Source organism: Balaenoptera borealis (genome assembly GCF_965194805.1).
Source record: "Balaenoptera borealis genome assembly, chromosome: 3".
NCBI lineage: Eukaryota > Metazoa > Chordata > Mammalia > Artiodactyla > Balaenopteridae > Balaenoptera > Balaenoptera borealis.
Window position 1 is genome coordinate 37,169,712 of NC_138866.1, and position 15,242 is coordinate 37,184,953.

Genomic DNA, 15,242 nt, shown 5'->3' on the forward strand with positions numbered 1-15,242 from the left:
ATTACTTGAACAACAGAGATTTTAACACATGAATTTTGCTTATTCAGATGGAAAATAGAGAAGAGCCATTTGGTAGAGTGTGATTCAGGAACTGGCATCATGAAAGGAAGATAACTAGAAAATATGAGAGGGCATTGTAGGAAGCACCCGTGACCTTTTCTCCACCTGATGGGCTTTCTGTAAGGGTTCACTCTAATGCACATCCAAGCATACGACGGTGTTGTACTGCAATGCACAGATTATCTTCAAAATAAGGAAGATACTTATTTGTAGAACTTAACGATTGGTGTGCCCATCACTAGATTGTTTTTTCTGCAGCTCCTGAGTCAAATGCAGTACTCCCTCTGATGGCTCTCCACAAGATCATCCATCACGCACAGAGAAAACTCCGTCCACGACCTCCCCCTTTCTTATTACCCAACATCAGACAGATAATGCGACAATTTGGTTAAGATGATAGATGACTGAAACAAAAATTCGGAGTCGCTGGTTTTTCACATATTGTTAATTTTGGAGCAAACCAGAAGCTGTGTTGGCTGAAATCGCCTTCAAACACATTGTTTCAACCAATTCATCTGAAGCCTTCATCCCCATCCCAAACACAATCTAAACTTCTGCAAGCCACAATACCTAGAATATCAAATTAGAGCATGAGCAATAAATTAGCACCCCGAACAAACTCTTTCCTGGGTTTGGGTGTCTTTCTGAAATCCGGTGACAGAGAGTTCTTCAGAAACATCTAGCATGTGAGACCACAACAAAAATGGTGAAGTCTATACTTATGGCGGTATTATTTTCTAATAAAAGATAAAACTCCTCTAGTAATATTTTCAGTATTTACCTGTAGATCTGCCAGTTTATCCTGTAGACAAACACTACTCCTTTCCTTGTCACTAGAGAAATCAGAAATAATCCTGACAATGCTGTTTTGCAGGTGTAGTTCAAGATTGTCTCTGTGTGTATCATACCTGGAAAAAAATTAAATGCAATGTTACTTAATTTTAAAAATAAGACTAAAAAAAATTTTTTTTAATTACTGTCAATTGTCCATGAGGAAATCCCAGAGAATTTCTGCTTAAGTTACTGGATCACATGCAAAAATTATGACTAAAGGAAAATAAAAACTTACTTATTAAAGTACAACGTTTGCACTGATGAAAGATATTTGCTGGATTTTCTAGTTGTTTAAAAGAGTTTACCTCTCCTTAACATATACACAATACTATACATAAAATAGATAACCAGCAAGGACCTACTGTATAGCACAGAGAACTATACTCAATATTTTGTAATAATCTATAAGGGAATAGAATCTGAAAAAGGATATATACATACATACATACATCATATATATACATATATATGTGTGTGTGTGTGTGTGTGTATGTATAACTGAATCACTTTGCTGTACACCTGAAACTAACACAACATTGTAAATCAACTGTATTTCAATTAAAAAAAAACCTTTTTTTAAAAGTTTACCTCTCTAGTAAACTATTTATAGATGCACTGTGATCCTTTTCATATTTCTCCATAACACTTTCCTCCTGTTGAGGCTTTAACTTGGATTCCAGGCTAAAATCCTTAATCGATTCCATTGCCTAAGCAAATACACAAATAGTAAACATATTATCTTCAATATACTTAATTGTCTGGAAAAGATAAATATTTTGTGATACAAAGGGATATCACTGATTCTTTATACCCCAAACCAGGAGATAATACAATTTATTTAAAGTTTCTCAGCTCAGAGAAAGGTCTTTCCATAGGACAGAGGAGATTTACTAGACTGATTCTCACCTTCTAATTGGTATGTCAGCAGGATGAAGGAGTTCTCCCAGCCCCTAAGTGCTGTTTCTGCCTGTGACCACATAGCCATGGTCCAAGGCAGACAGAAGCCTAGCATGCAGGAGCAGACCTCTGAAAAAAAGTACACCTTGTTCCTTCCCTACCCCTTCTGACAGGCAGTCTGGGCTGTGACATACAGCAAATCCCCATTTTCCTAGAATTTAAGAATTTAGAAAATCCAATTCCCAAGGAAAGTAAAAGACATTTTAATGAGAAAAAGACAAATGACAAATGAACTAGTTCATGGCAATGACACTGAAGCATCTGTGCAGTTTAAGCTCAGCCTCTTGTGCTCTCAATAGTAACACGCAGACAGCGTGCATTCATAATGGTTCAAAATGGTCTCTTTTGGAAAGAGCTGCTGGTATCCTCAGAGGAAGATTAAGTGACGCTTGCCATAGCTTTGGTTTGTTGTATTCTAATTCTTTGAAAAGCAATCTTCCTTATATTATTTAAGTGGGAATTCTCAGCTGATGGAAACAATCAGATAATTAAATGCAACACTCAATGAGAAGTGGATTATTCTACACCTGGCTTTTTTCATTGGGTTTACTTCTAAAATACATTATCCAAATTTAACACCTTTTCAGCTGATGGCTGATTGTCTGATTTTGCAGATGGCACCTCGCTGAGGGCGTTCCTTCCTACATTCTCAGATGTGTCTGCGGTACCCCTAGGAAGGAATCAAAATTGCATATTAAAATACAGGGAGAAGAACAAAGCCTAAAAGAGAATGAATAATACTCAGTGTCATTTGATTTCGAGAGAGGGTTTATCTCATTTCTCCCTGACATGCAGCTATTCTTACGAGGCACTAACTTGTTTTTCGACGTGCCTCCCACCGTGGGTTGCAGTGTCATATGAATCTCGGAAGCACATTTCCGAAGCCTTTCTAACTTCTGTTCGTAATCTTTCAGCGCTCTCCTCACTTCTTGCTGACTCTTCTGTGAAGTCAGCTCTTCACACAGCTCCCGCAGGACATCCATGTGGTGATCAAGCTGGTACAGGCTGCCTTCCTCTGAAAAGCAGGCCTGATTGAGGAAATAAAGCAGGAAGTGTGTTTCAAATGAGTTTACATGATTAGTCCATGAGGATTAGAAACTAACACATGTGTGTGACTTTAACAACACTTTCAATTGATACAGCCACTATGGAGAACAGTATGGAGGTTCCTTAAAAAACTAAAAATAGAACTACCATACGATCCAGCAATCCCACTACTGGGCATATACCCTGAGAAAACCATAATTCAAAAAGAGTCATGTACCACAATGTTCATTGCAGCACTATTTACGACAGCCAGGACATGGAAGCAACCTAAGTGTCCATCGACAAATGAATGGATAAAGAAGATGTGGCACATATATACAATGGAATATTACTCAGCCATAAAAAGAAACAAAATTGAGTTATCTGTAGTGAGGTGGATGGACCTAGAGTCTGTCATACAGAGTGAAGTAAGTCAGAAAGAGAAAAACAAATACCGTATGCTAACACATATATATGGAAACTAAAAAAAAAGAAAAAGGTTCTGAAAAACCTAGGGGCAGGACAGGAATAAAGATGCAGACATAGAGAATGGACTTGAGGACACAGGGAGGGGGAAGGGTAAGTTGGGACAAAGTGAGAGAGTGGCATGGACATATATACACTACCAAATGTAAAACAGATAGCTAGCGGGAAGCAGCTGCATAGCACAGGGAGATCAGTTCGGTGCTTTGTGACCACCTAGAGGGGTGGGATAGGGAGGGTGGGAGGGAGATGCAAGAGGGAGGAGATATGGGGATATATGTATATGTATAGGTGATTCACTTTGTTATAAAGCAGAAACTAACGTACAATTGTAAAGCAATTATACTCCAATAAAGATGTTTTTAAAAAAAGGAAAAAAAACAAAAACAAGAAAAACCCCAACACTTTCTTTTATAAGCCCGTCCACTGTGTGCCTGGTGTGGGAATGGGCACTGGAAACAAAGACGAGCAGTCAGCCCTAAAGGGATTCGCCGCAGCCCAGTGATATAGTGAAGGAAACCAGAACACGTCAACCCAACGTATGCCTCTTTGATGTGAAAATTATTTTTTTAAATTGAAGTACGGTTGATTTACAATGTTGTGTTAGTTTCTGCTGTATAGCCAAGTGATTCAGTTAAACATATATATACATTCTTTTTCATATTCTTTTCCATTATGGTTTAGGACGTGAAAATAATTTTGAACTGAAGGCAATTAAGAAGCAGTAAACACAGAGGGAATTCCCTGGCAGTCCAGTGGTTAGGACTTGGCGCTTTCACTGCTGGGTCCCAGGTTCAATCCCTGGTCAGGGAACTAAGATCCCACAAGCCACGCAGCATGGCCAAAAAAAAGAAAAACGAAACAGAAAAGGTTTCCCCTTTTCTGCCTAAAAACAAGAAATAAAGTTTCTTTTACTGGAGACAGAGTTTCTATCAGCCCAGAGATGGGACCAAAAGAATCTGCAAACAAACCCTGTACCCTAACCCTTATCTTCCTAGTTCCTTCTTCACCTTTTTACTACCCCTAGCCCAAACTCCTTTGTCTTGCCAATTCTTCACAAATGTATTGTTTCTTTGTCTAAAAGGTATACAAGATTCCTGCTCTGGTCACTTCTTTGGGTCATCATGCTCTTGTGAAGGCTCCCATGTGCATCTAAAAAGTGCTCTGACAGGGCCACTACCTGCCTTAAGGAGTCAGAGAAAGCCTCCTTCACATGGAGGAGCCATCTGAGCTAGAGGTGGAAAGAACACGTACGAGTCCTTCCAAGTAAAAGGGGAGAGAGGTCATGCCTAGCGGAAGGAGCAGCCGAGAAAAGAAAAGCTCCAGAAGTTCTGAAAGGACATGGCTGGAAGGGTGCTGAAGGTGTGTCCTGGGGCCACACGTGAAGGGCCTTATGTGGCCTTCTGAGGCGTTTGGAGATGTCCCGGGAGTAATGGTGAACCAGTGACATAAGATTTGTGGTTCAAAGGGATCACTCTGGTGATGGGGCTGGAAGACAGTGCAACCACCATCATACTGAGAAAATGACCCCAGGTTAAGGGAAGTGGCAACGCTGGTGGAAAGGAAGGAAAAGAAGCAGCTCTTCTGAAGAGTAACAGATGGGAGCTGGCAACCGACTACACTAAGGCTGAGTGAGAAGGAAAGGGGGAGGGGGGAGGGAGTTCTGAGATGGCAATGCCTTTCATAACCAGGATACATAAGAGGAAGAAAAGTTCAAGAGGAGATATTATTGGTTGGTTTTGGACATGCTGAAGTGGAGATCTCTGGGGAACACTGGTGATATCTACTTCTTGGTTAGAAACACAACCTGGAGCTCAGGGGAAAGGACTAGGCTGGAGATAATGAGAGGTGCTATCATTGTAGAGAGGGCAGTTAAAACGCCCAAGTGCATACAACTACCTGGAGCAAGCATGAAATTGGCCAAAAACTGAGACCCCAAAACTAAGACATCAGGGTAACACAATAAAAAAGGAAAATTAGTGAAGGACACTAAAAAGAAGGTCTCCCCCCAAAATAATAAAATAAGAAAAAGCAAGAGAGATTGGTATCGAGAGAGCCACAGCAGTAGAAAGTTTAAAAGAAATGAAAAGAGGGGTCAGGACTGTCAAATATGCAGAAGCAATCAAACAGGATGAGGACCAAAAAGAGACCATTAGATTTGCCCCGGCTGGTTTATATCCTGATTTGGTATCTTCACAAAAGCCGTGTTTCTGAGGACACCGTCCTTACAAAAGTAACTATGGGAACTTCAATAGCAGGTGACACATCTTGTAACCAGAGTCTCAGGACAGGGGCCACTGAGATATATAAAGAAGAAATATTAACTCAATTCTGAATTTTTCTCACTTCCAAAAAACAAGAAGCACGGGCTTTAGCTAGAGCTTGGACTGCAAAAGCGATGATCCCCAGGGGACAAAAGGGCTGAAGTAATTTTCAGAGCAGATTTAACCCTAGCCAAGGGCATACTAAACCATTTAAGATAAACCCCACAATGATAACAAAATTTGAATGGGAACAGGTTTTTACCTCATGTTCCTTGATGAGACCCTTGGTCCTTCCTCTGCGAATTAGTTTCTTTTCTTTATTTATTTGTTTTTCGAGTTTTGCAATATTGTCACTAAGTTTTTCTTTTTCAATGTCTATTTTTAGTTGTTGAATATACAAAGACATTTCATGATGAAGCGACTGCCAAGAAAAAAAAAAAACCAAAGGCACGTATTAACCATAATAGGATATACTGAAAAGCTTTCCATTAGAAACACAAAAATATTTGTTGTAACAAAGGATAGAAACAGAGCTTATGTGAACTTGTGATTCATCCATGTATCTTTGGGGAGGATGTTTTAAAATATACCAGAAACATATTTTTTTTTCTTTCTAATAACTAAAAATGTGTTTTAGCTGTGAAAGACACTGTTAGAATTAAAAGACAAGCTGCAGACTGGGAGAAAATATTACAAAACACATATCTGAGCCTATGGAGAAATATCAAGTAACTACAATGTGTAGCCTGAATGGGATTCCAGAACAGATGTAAAAGGACATTAGGGGAAAACTGTGGAAATATGAATAAAGTATAAACTTCAGTTAATAATCTATCAATATTAGTCCTTTAATTGTGACAAAGGTACCATATTAATGTAAGATGTTAATAACAGGGGAAACTGGTCATGGGTATATTGGAACTCTCTGTATTACCTTTGTAATAATTTTGTAAATCTAAAATTGTTCTAAAAGTTTATTTTAAAATGTGTTTTAAGAAGGCCTTTAACAGTAGATATTCAATTATATTACCTTATTCTCTCTCTCTCCCCATATATTCACACACACACATGCACACACTTAATACTAAATACCATTTACTAAACACAATCTCTGTGGTAGGTGCTTTATATAAATCCTTGCAACAATCCTGCCAAGTAGGTGGAATTATTCCCATCTTATCACTGAAGCTCCCAGTAAGCAACTTGCCCAAGGTCATAGCTGCTGGATCCAGGTCTGTTAGCCACCAAAGCCTATACCTATTTTCTATCAAACTCTATATGTTTATATGTGTCAATAAGTTGTCTTAGTCAGGATCCAACCAGGAAACCAGAAAACATTAAATATTTAACTCAGAGGGAATTAAATGCAGGGACTCGATTTTAAGAGATGAAAGCCAAAGAGGGGACGGTAAGGTAATACAGAGATTAGCATCGGCAGAAAGCTGCTACCACCCTAGGCTGGAGGCTTCAGCAGAGCCCAGGCAGAATGGTCACCCATCAGAAGCTGCATCCATGGAACCTGCAGCCAGGGGGAGACACAGCTGCCAGAGACACTGTGCAAGACAGAAAGGGAAAGAAAGCCATTGGACTCTTCCTTTTCCACCTTCCAATCACCCTTTAATCTCCAAACACTGCTGTCATTGGATGAACACAGACAGAAGCCAGCTGATGCCAGGCCTGAGCACCACAGCCTACAGTGATCAGCCCTCCGTGATACGGGGCAGACAAGGGACCACCAAAGATGACTCTGATGACAAACAGGTCCAGGGTCAGATCTATAAGCATAAGCTCCAGACACATATGCATGTTCTTACCTCCCACTTGGCACAGATATCTCTACTCTTTTCTTCCAAAGACAGCTTTACATCCTCAGTTACATTATTTTTCAATTCTTCAACAGCTTTCAAATACTTGGCCAGACTTTTAGTATTAAAAATTATTAGTGCTTCCTAAAAATAAAACCACAAACAAGAACATGAAAGCCTTATTCTACTGCCACGTCCTCAAAGCTAATTTAACAGGTAGAATTTTAGAGTCTTTAACATGTAGAACCAGGAAAGGACTCCATGAAGACTATTTGAAGATTTAGGGGAGACTTCTCTTTGTAGATTGAGGTTGATCTCCCTTTTGTATCCCTTGAATTCTTTTGAAAAGAATTGCAAAATATTCATTATTCAAATGTAGTTAAACATTTGAGGCCAGGATAAAGACTTCCTTAAGATATTCAGCATGGTTTTTGGTACCCCTTTGATAAATATTTAAAAGGCTTACTGAAAGGCTTATTATGAGCCACTGGCAAAGTATCCTCTAAAATTCTTAAGTATTGAGCAGACGACCACACTTCATAAGTAATACAATATTAAGAGTATACCAGCTTGTATTAGAGATCAGTGTTGCAATAAGATACAATTTATAGTAGGGTTAAGATAGCAAATATTTAATATTGTGCATAAGCATTTTATACTGCAAGGAGGCAACATCCCCTTATCATGGACTTCAAAGTTTTGCCCAGGGCCAACCATAATCGCAGTCCCATCCCAGGGAAGGAACAGCAGGAGATGGGGATGGGGTCTGCCTTCCCAGGAATGTGTTCGTCCCTTACTTCACACTTACCTACTCTTATAGAATATTACCTGGCAATACTCTATAAGAACAGAAACCTGGCTTAGGTAACTACCAAATGACAGAACAAAAATAGTCTGGGGTCTGTGAAAGGGCAGAAAAATCTATAAGAAGATGAAAGTAATTGTGGGGGAGAAGGCAATTAAGCAGGGTGGGAAGTCATTCATATACTTATTACATATTTATTATGGGTCTCCTGCAGAAAAGGTACAACCTGAGCGCCCAGGAACCTCCTTCCAAAGCCTCTGTGAGGATTGCTAGATTTACGGCCAGGGAAGACATGCTAGCCCTGTGTGCAGGAAGGGGGCTCCTACCACCCATGTGTCCCAGGAGTCCCAGGGGGTCTCAGGGCAGTACCTGGCAGGGCAGGGATTCTGCTTCTGCTGTGAAAATGGATCTACTTCACTAAATGCCAGAGACAAAAGGGTGGAAATCCCTGGCCTCAGATTCCAAAAGGAAGATGGTCAGGGAGAGGAAAATGGTGCAAAAACTGACACTGTAACTCCTCTCTCTGGTAGAGGAGGGGCCTGCGGCCTCTGCTTTTTCTTTTTCTTCCCTCTTTCCTCAGCTGACCGTATCTGTCCTTTTGAAATTCAGCCTAGTGATTACTTAAAAGAACAACTGACTCTTAAGTTTAGTTCAGCACTCTCAGCATATGGGAGTAGAAGAGGGGAAAAAAGACAGTGGGAATTGGTCAAAGCTGGTGGCCGGCAAGGTGCAAGCAGCATAAGATGGCTGTGGGAAAAGCAATGCTGAAATACCTGATATTAGGGTCCAATACGGTTAACAGTCCAGAAAGCCAGAAGAGGGTTGAGCCCAGACAAGAGAAGGAGACCACAAGGAGAATGAAGAGAGGCTCCTGTAGGAGCTCCTTTTCCTGAAAAAACTGTACACAGTAGCGCTGGCAGTATTGCTTTACTTCATCTTTTTTTTTTAAATTGAAGTATAGTTAATTTACAATGCTGTGTTAGTTTCAAGTGTACAGCAAAGTAATATACATATATATATATTCTTTTTCAGATTCCTTTCCATTATAGGTTATTACAAGGTATTGAGTAGAATTCCCTGTGCTATACAATAGGACCTTGTTGATTATTTTATATATACTTAATGTGTATATGTTAATCCCAAATTCCTAATTTATCTCCCCCCCCATACCCCACCACTATCCCCTTTGGTAACCATAGTTTGTTTTCTATGTCTGTTAGTCTATTACTGTTCTGGATTTACTTCATCTTTATCTCCCCCAAAATGCCTAGCTCATTTTAAATGTTCAATAAACTTGTTAAATGCTGAATAAATGAATGAAGGAAAGAACACATATTTCTCTACCTGTCCAACCTCCAAGGGTAGAGACCTTGTTTTACTCTTATTTCATATCCCCAAGTACCTCCAGTGTTAGTTAATAGTGAGTCTGCTTTGGACACATCTTTTTTTTTTTTAAAGTATAATTGATTTACAATATTATATTAATTTCAGGTATACAACATAATGATTTGATGCTTTTATGGATTATACTCCATTTAAAGTTATAAAATAATAGCTATATTTTCTGTGCTGTACAATATATCCTTGGAGCTTATTTATTTTATACACAGTAGTTTGTACCTCTTGATTTCAATACATCTTAAGCTGCCTATCAGACCATGAAAAGTCAACCTAAAACTGTCTCCATACAAAACACTATTGGATCTTTAACTGCTGATAAGCATATGTTCATAAGTAGCTTTTACCAAAGCATTTTAATAATAGAGGTTTTATTTTACATTTGGGGAATTTTAACCACTCAAAGTTTCTTCACATACCTTATTTTCATTTATTGGCAGCTGGATAAGACTAGAATTATTATGTCCATTTTATTTGATTAAAAAAGCCAGAGAAATTAGATTCTTGCTCAATGTCATAGAAGTCAGCCATGCTTTTTACACTATACCACTGAGTTCATTCATACAGTAAAATGTGAATTAAAAAAAATCTTCGTTTGAATGTTTATTTTTAAGAGTTTCTGGGGAACAATGTATAAAACTTGGAAATTTTTTAAAGTTACAATAACTTTGTTATAATTACAGTGATGGAACCATCTTGATTTCAAATGAGGTAGATTTATATCTACTAATGATAAATGTCCTACATTTGATGGTTGAAAGAGCCGCACCTTGTATTTTGAAATTAGTCCTCTCTGGCTCTCTCTTTGGCCAAGTAATTGTTCAGCCCTTGTAATGTATGATTCAAGTTCCTTCTGTGATTCTTCCACCTTCAGCCTGACATCCAGGTCTGGGGAAACATCAGTTGAGTTCTTCAACACTGCTACTAATTTTACCATATTGATCTGTGATGACAAAAAATTCTCAACTTAACACTTAGCCCAACTTCTTAGAAAACTCATAAGTTAATAAATATTTTCTTTGAGTAGCAACTCATATTTTCCCACTAGACATAAGAACATCCTATTTATTATACTGATATTTTCCAACATGCTCGAAATAATAAAGAAATAAAATATAAGGCAAAATTAATATTTTATAAAACATTTCCAAACTACAAGGCAATCCCCCCCTCTTCCCTGCCTTCTCACTGACCACTCAGTTTTAAAGACTAAATTTACTAAATAGGGACTATTAAAGAGAGACCTGGACTTTCTCTTTAGCTTCTTGAATCTTTGCTTGAAGCCCAGCTGTGATCACATACTGAAGAGACTCCTGGCTTGAAACATTTTGCACATCCATTTGTAAAGTGTCTTCAGTTCTAGACACAAGCTCTTCATACATAGAGCCTTTGGCAATAAGATGCTATTAAAACAAATTAAAGTGAGATCACAATAAATATTCGGATTATGTTAAACATTAACCCTAACAATCTCATCAGGAAATCATAAAAAGTTAACTATTAATCCAAAATGAGGCAAATTTATAGTCTAAAAAATGTTATTTTAAACATTCATTTTGAAATTTTATATTTATAATCAGATTCTGAGCAACAGTCTTTTATAGATTTTTTTAATATAATAAGCACTTCAATAAAATAAAGACTAGAAGAAATACAATGCCAATAGAGAGAAAATAAGTTGAGAGAGTAGTAATAAACCTTAAAAAGAGATTGTTGTAAGTCTAATCAGTCAGAAGGGAGTTCAATAAATGTTATTGGAGAAAATGGCTATTGGAAAACATCTTTTTAGAACCATGCTTTATACAACATACCAAAAATAAATTTCAGATGAATTAGAAAATTATATACAAAATATGAAGCTAGAAAAGAAGAAATTATCCATGAAAATGGATCTGCTCCCTGGGTGCGGAGGGCCTTTTTAGGCATAAGAGACAGAGATGACTAAATAAATACAAAAATTTTCTATGTGAAATAAAACAAACAACTTAAAAGTCAACAACTTGGTAAAAATATATGCCACACAAATGAAAATGGGTCATGATTCAGAGCTTATAAATTCAGTAAGAAAAATACTAAGATCCCAAAGATAATTCAGAAAATACAAAAACAGATATAATTCACAGAAACAAATGGCTAATGAATATATGAAAGACAGTTCAATCTTACATGTAATCAAATAAGTACAAATTAAAATAATGAGTTACCACTTTTCAGTTATCAAATTAACAAAAAAAATTTTTAATTACAACTCAGAGGTGGCATGGGTATGATAAAATAGAAATTATATTGTGTGATATCAACTATGTAAATGTTGATCTTATCTATCTTAGAGCAGTGGAACTATGGTGATTTTTATTTTCCTCTTTATACTTTTAGACATTATTTAAATGTTCTAAAGTTAGCTCATTCATTTGTAACTTCAATTTTTTCTATTTTGAATCATAAAAGTAACAAAAGCTCCTGTCAAAAACTCAAAGAATGGAGAGGTATACAGCACATAAAGAAAAAGTTCCTCTTCTTCCCCATCCCTCCCTTAACTGTCATTTAATCAATCATGCACACATTCATTTAAAAAATATTTACTTTATATCTACTAGGTACCAGGAAATGTACTAAGAGCTGGGCATAATGCAGGATCAAGACACACAGAGTTAGCTATTTGTATATGCTTACAGATATTTTTCTATAGATATAAATGCATAAAGTTTAAAAAAGCAACTGTTTTTAAAAATACTGAAAGGATCACATCACCCATACTGCTCAGCAACTTGCATTTCTTACTTTACAATATATCTTGATCCAACAAAGATCTACTTAATTTCTTCTTAACGGAAGTATACTTCAGCTTGTTTGTGTTTTCACTGTTTATAACAGGGATCATTGTTATAGCTTTGAAATATTTTTTTAATATTGAATTTCTCATTTCTTACTCATTTATTTCACGAAAATAAATTCCAGATACAGCAAATAAATAAATACAAAAATAAAATTAGAAAAGCACTGGCAGATGGCACAGGTAAGTTTATATAATATTTTCAAAGCAATAAAAAGTATTACTCTTATAAACAATGAAAACACAAAATTCTACATATACACCTTTCAGAAACGTAGATTTAAAAGAATTACACAAATGTTCCTTTATCCCAAGAACCTTCCATCTGGTTGTAACTTATGACATGCTCTGTAAATTTTATAGCTGAGCTGGAACTCAGTAAAACCTCAACTGTAACTTCTTTCCAGGGAGAACTGAGCGATATTAAAATACACTGTTGCCTCATTGCTTTTCAATGAGTCCACTGCCTGAGAATAAAGACAGAACAGAGTTTTAACAACATTCAGCCCCTCCCTGCAACAGGTAAGGAAGGGAAAGCTTAATAAGGGGTTGATCTTTCAAAGCATAGGTTGTATAATCTCTTACATTAGCACTGCACTGAGCTATAGGAGACTGAACTCGCTCATCTCATTGCCCTCTGATACAAGAGAATATTTTAATCTCCATCCTGTAGCTGGGAAAATTAGTTCAAGAATTTAAAATCCTAAGGTATTATTAGTCTTCAAATCTATCCTCTGTCTTCAAGCAAAATCACAGCAAATGATCCAGGGTTGAGATTCCACGCCATTTTTTAAAAACCCCAACAAAGAAAATTCTAACAGTAGTCTTATTACTGTTTCCTTTAAAACTTTTTATCTTAATACATAAGCCTACAACCATAAAAGCTGTCTTTTTAATACTTTTTCCACTCATACCTGCAAAGATTCTTCCACTGAGGTATCTACATCACCTTGCTGTCTCAGAAGATCCAAAACAGATGTGGTTTCCGCCTCCCAGATTTCCACTTGTCCAACCAGTTTTTCAACCTCTTCAGCCACTTTCAGTGTCCCTGTAAATTCTTCATTTTCTTTTTCATGTTCTTCCCCAGCCTACAACATTCAAAATTACCACTATGAAAATGGTAACATTTACATTATAATTTTCAATTTAAAAAAGTTATATCCCTATAGCGAATTAATTGAACAATGAAAACCTCAAAAACAATGGCTGTTTTTTAAACTCAATGTTTTAATATTATCTTTATAAAGTTTAGTTAAAATGCATACTAAACTATCATGCCAAAACAAATAAAAAAATAAAAACAAGTGCTAAGTCAACATATTTTAATGATTTAAGATCTACTTTTTGGACAATGATAACAATACTTTATGATAGCATATATAGCTTTATTTTTTTTTATTTATCGGAGTATAGTTGCTTTACAATGTTGTGTTAGTTTCTGCTGTACAGCAAAATGAATCAGTTACACATATATCCCCTCTTTTTTGGATTTCCTTCCCATTTAGGTCACCACAGTGCATTAAGTATAGAGTTCCTTGTGCTATACAGTATGTTCTCATTAGTTATCTAAGCATATATCACTTTAAAAATTAAAAGATTTGTTCACAAAAATTTTCTTCAGAATGATATCATCCCTATCAGTTAGTTACTGTTATCTCCATTTTACAGATAAGAAGATTAGAGCTTAGAAAATTAGGGTATTGACTCTATAAACACATTTCTAAAACTTGTATACAATTTAATTAAATACAGCTATTAGCAATAGTAGTTGTGAAACATCAGAATCAAATTTCAACAAAATTAAGCCTTTTCCCATTAATAATCTCTCAATATCCTACAGGTTGATATGCTACAGCTTTAAATGACAGACACATTCTTAAAGTTGTTTTCAATCAGATCATATTTTAAATGTATGAGAAAAATATTCTATATTCTTCTATTCTAAAAGCATATTGCACAAATTCAGATTTTTCAATATCTTCTATGATTATGTCTTTTCACGGTGGGAAAACATGGGCACTCCATCATGGCAACTGGCCAAAGCCAGTTAAAAATTACTTTCTTGGGCTTCCCTGGTGGCGCAGTGGTTGAGAATCTGCCTGCCAATGCAGGGGACACGGGTTCGGGCCCTGGTCTGGGAAGATCCCACATGCCGTGGAGCAACTAGGCCCGTGAGCCACAACTACTGAGCCTGCGCGTCTGGAGCCTGGGCTCCCAACAAGAGAGGCCACGATAATGAGAGGCCCGCGCACTGCGATGAAGAGTGGCCCCCGCTTGCCACAACTGGAGAAAGCCCTTGCACAGAAACAAAGACCCAACACAGCCAAAAATAAATTAATTAATTAATTAAAAAAAAAAATTACTTTCTTTAAAACTATATAAGTTACTATTCTGAAGGAGGCACACTTCCAAAATCATAGGTGTTACACTTTACATGTGTATGATTTTTTTGTTGTCGTTTCTGTTCCATATTCTTATCTATAATCTAAAGTCATCCTCTGAATTACCCAACAAAGCAAGAAATAAAGATTTTATTTCCCTCCATTTTACAGAAAGGAAGCAAGACACAGACCAGTGGCTAGCCTAAAGCCGGACAATTTCTGAACACTAGTCAGAAGCAATCTGAAGAAAATATCAGCTCCATTTCCACAGCTCAGAAGTCATGACTGCTTCTGCGTGTCTGCAAACTCCTCAGTGAGTGAGACGCCCAGGGCTTTAACACTGAAGACCACTGCATGAGGGAACCACTTAGGCATTTTATTGGAAAATGACCATAC

The 15,242-nt window shown here is 37.0% G+C and overlaps 1 protein-coding gene across 21 annotated transcripts in view; it reads right to left on the reverse strand.

Moving 5' to 3' along the window:
• The window catches only part of SYNE2 (spectrin repeat containing nuclear envelope protein 2), a 313,751-nt gene that overhangs the window by 185,451 nt on the left and 113,058 nt on the right, over positions 1-15,242 (reverse strand). For all 21 annotated transcript variants that reach the window (XM_082386394.1, XM_082386392.1, XM_082386388.1 and 18 more), the window contains 9 exons: positions 13,380-13,553; positions 10,877-11,035; positions 10,402-10,575; positions 7,439-7,573; positions 5,887-6,045; positions 2,668-2,879; positions 2,431-2,521; positions 1,483-1,601; positions 842-968 (listed from right to left, as the gene is read on the reverse strand). In XM_082386394.1, the coding sequence (XP_082242520.1) occupies positions 842-968; positions 1,483-1,601; positions 2,431-2,521; positions 2,668-2,879; positions 5,887-6,045; positions 7,439-7,573; positions 10,402-10,575; positions 10,877-11,035; positions 13,380-13,553 (1,350 nt within the window). The remainder of the gene's footprint in view (positions 1-841; positions 969-1,482; positions 1,602-2,430; positions 2,522-2,667; positions 2,880-5,886; positions 6,046-7,438; positions 7,574-10,401; positions 10,576-10,876; positions 11,036-13,379; positions 13,554-15,242) is intronic.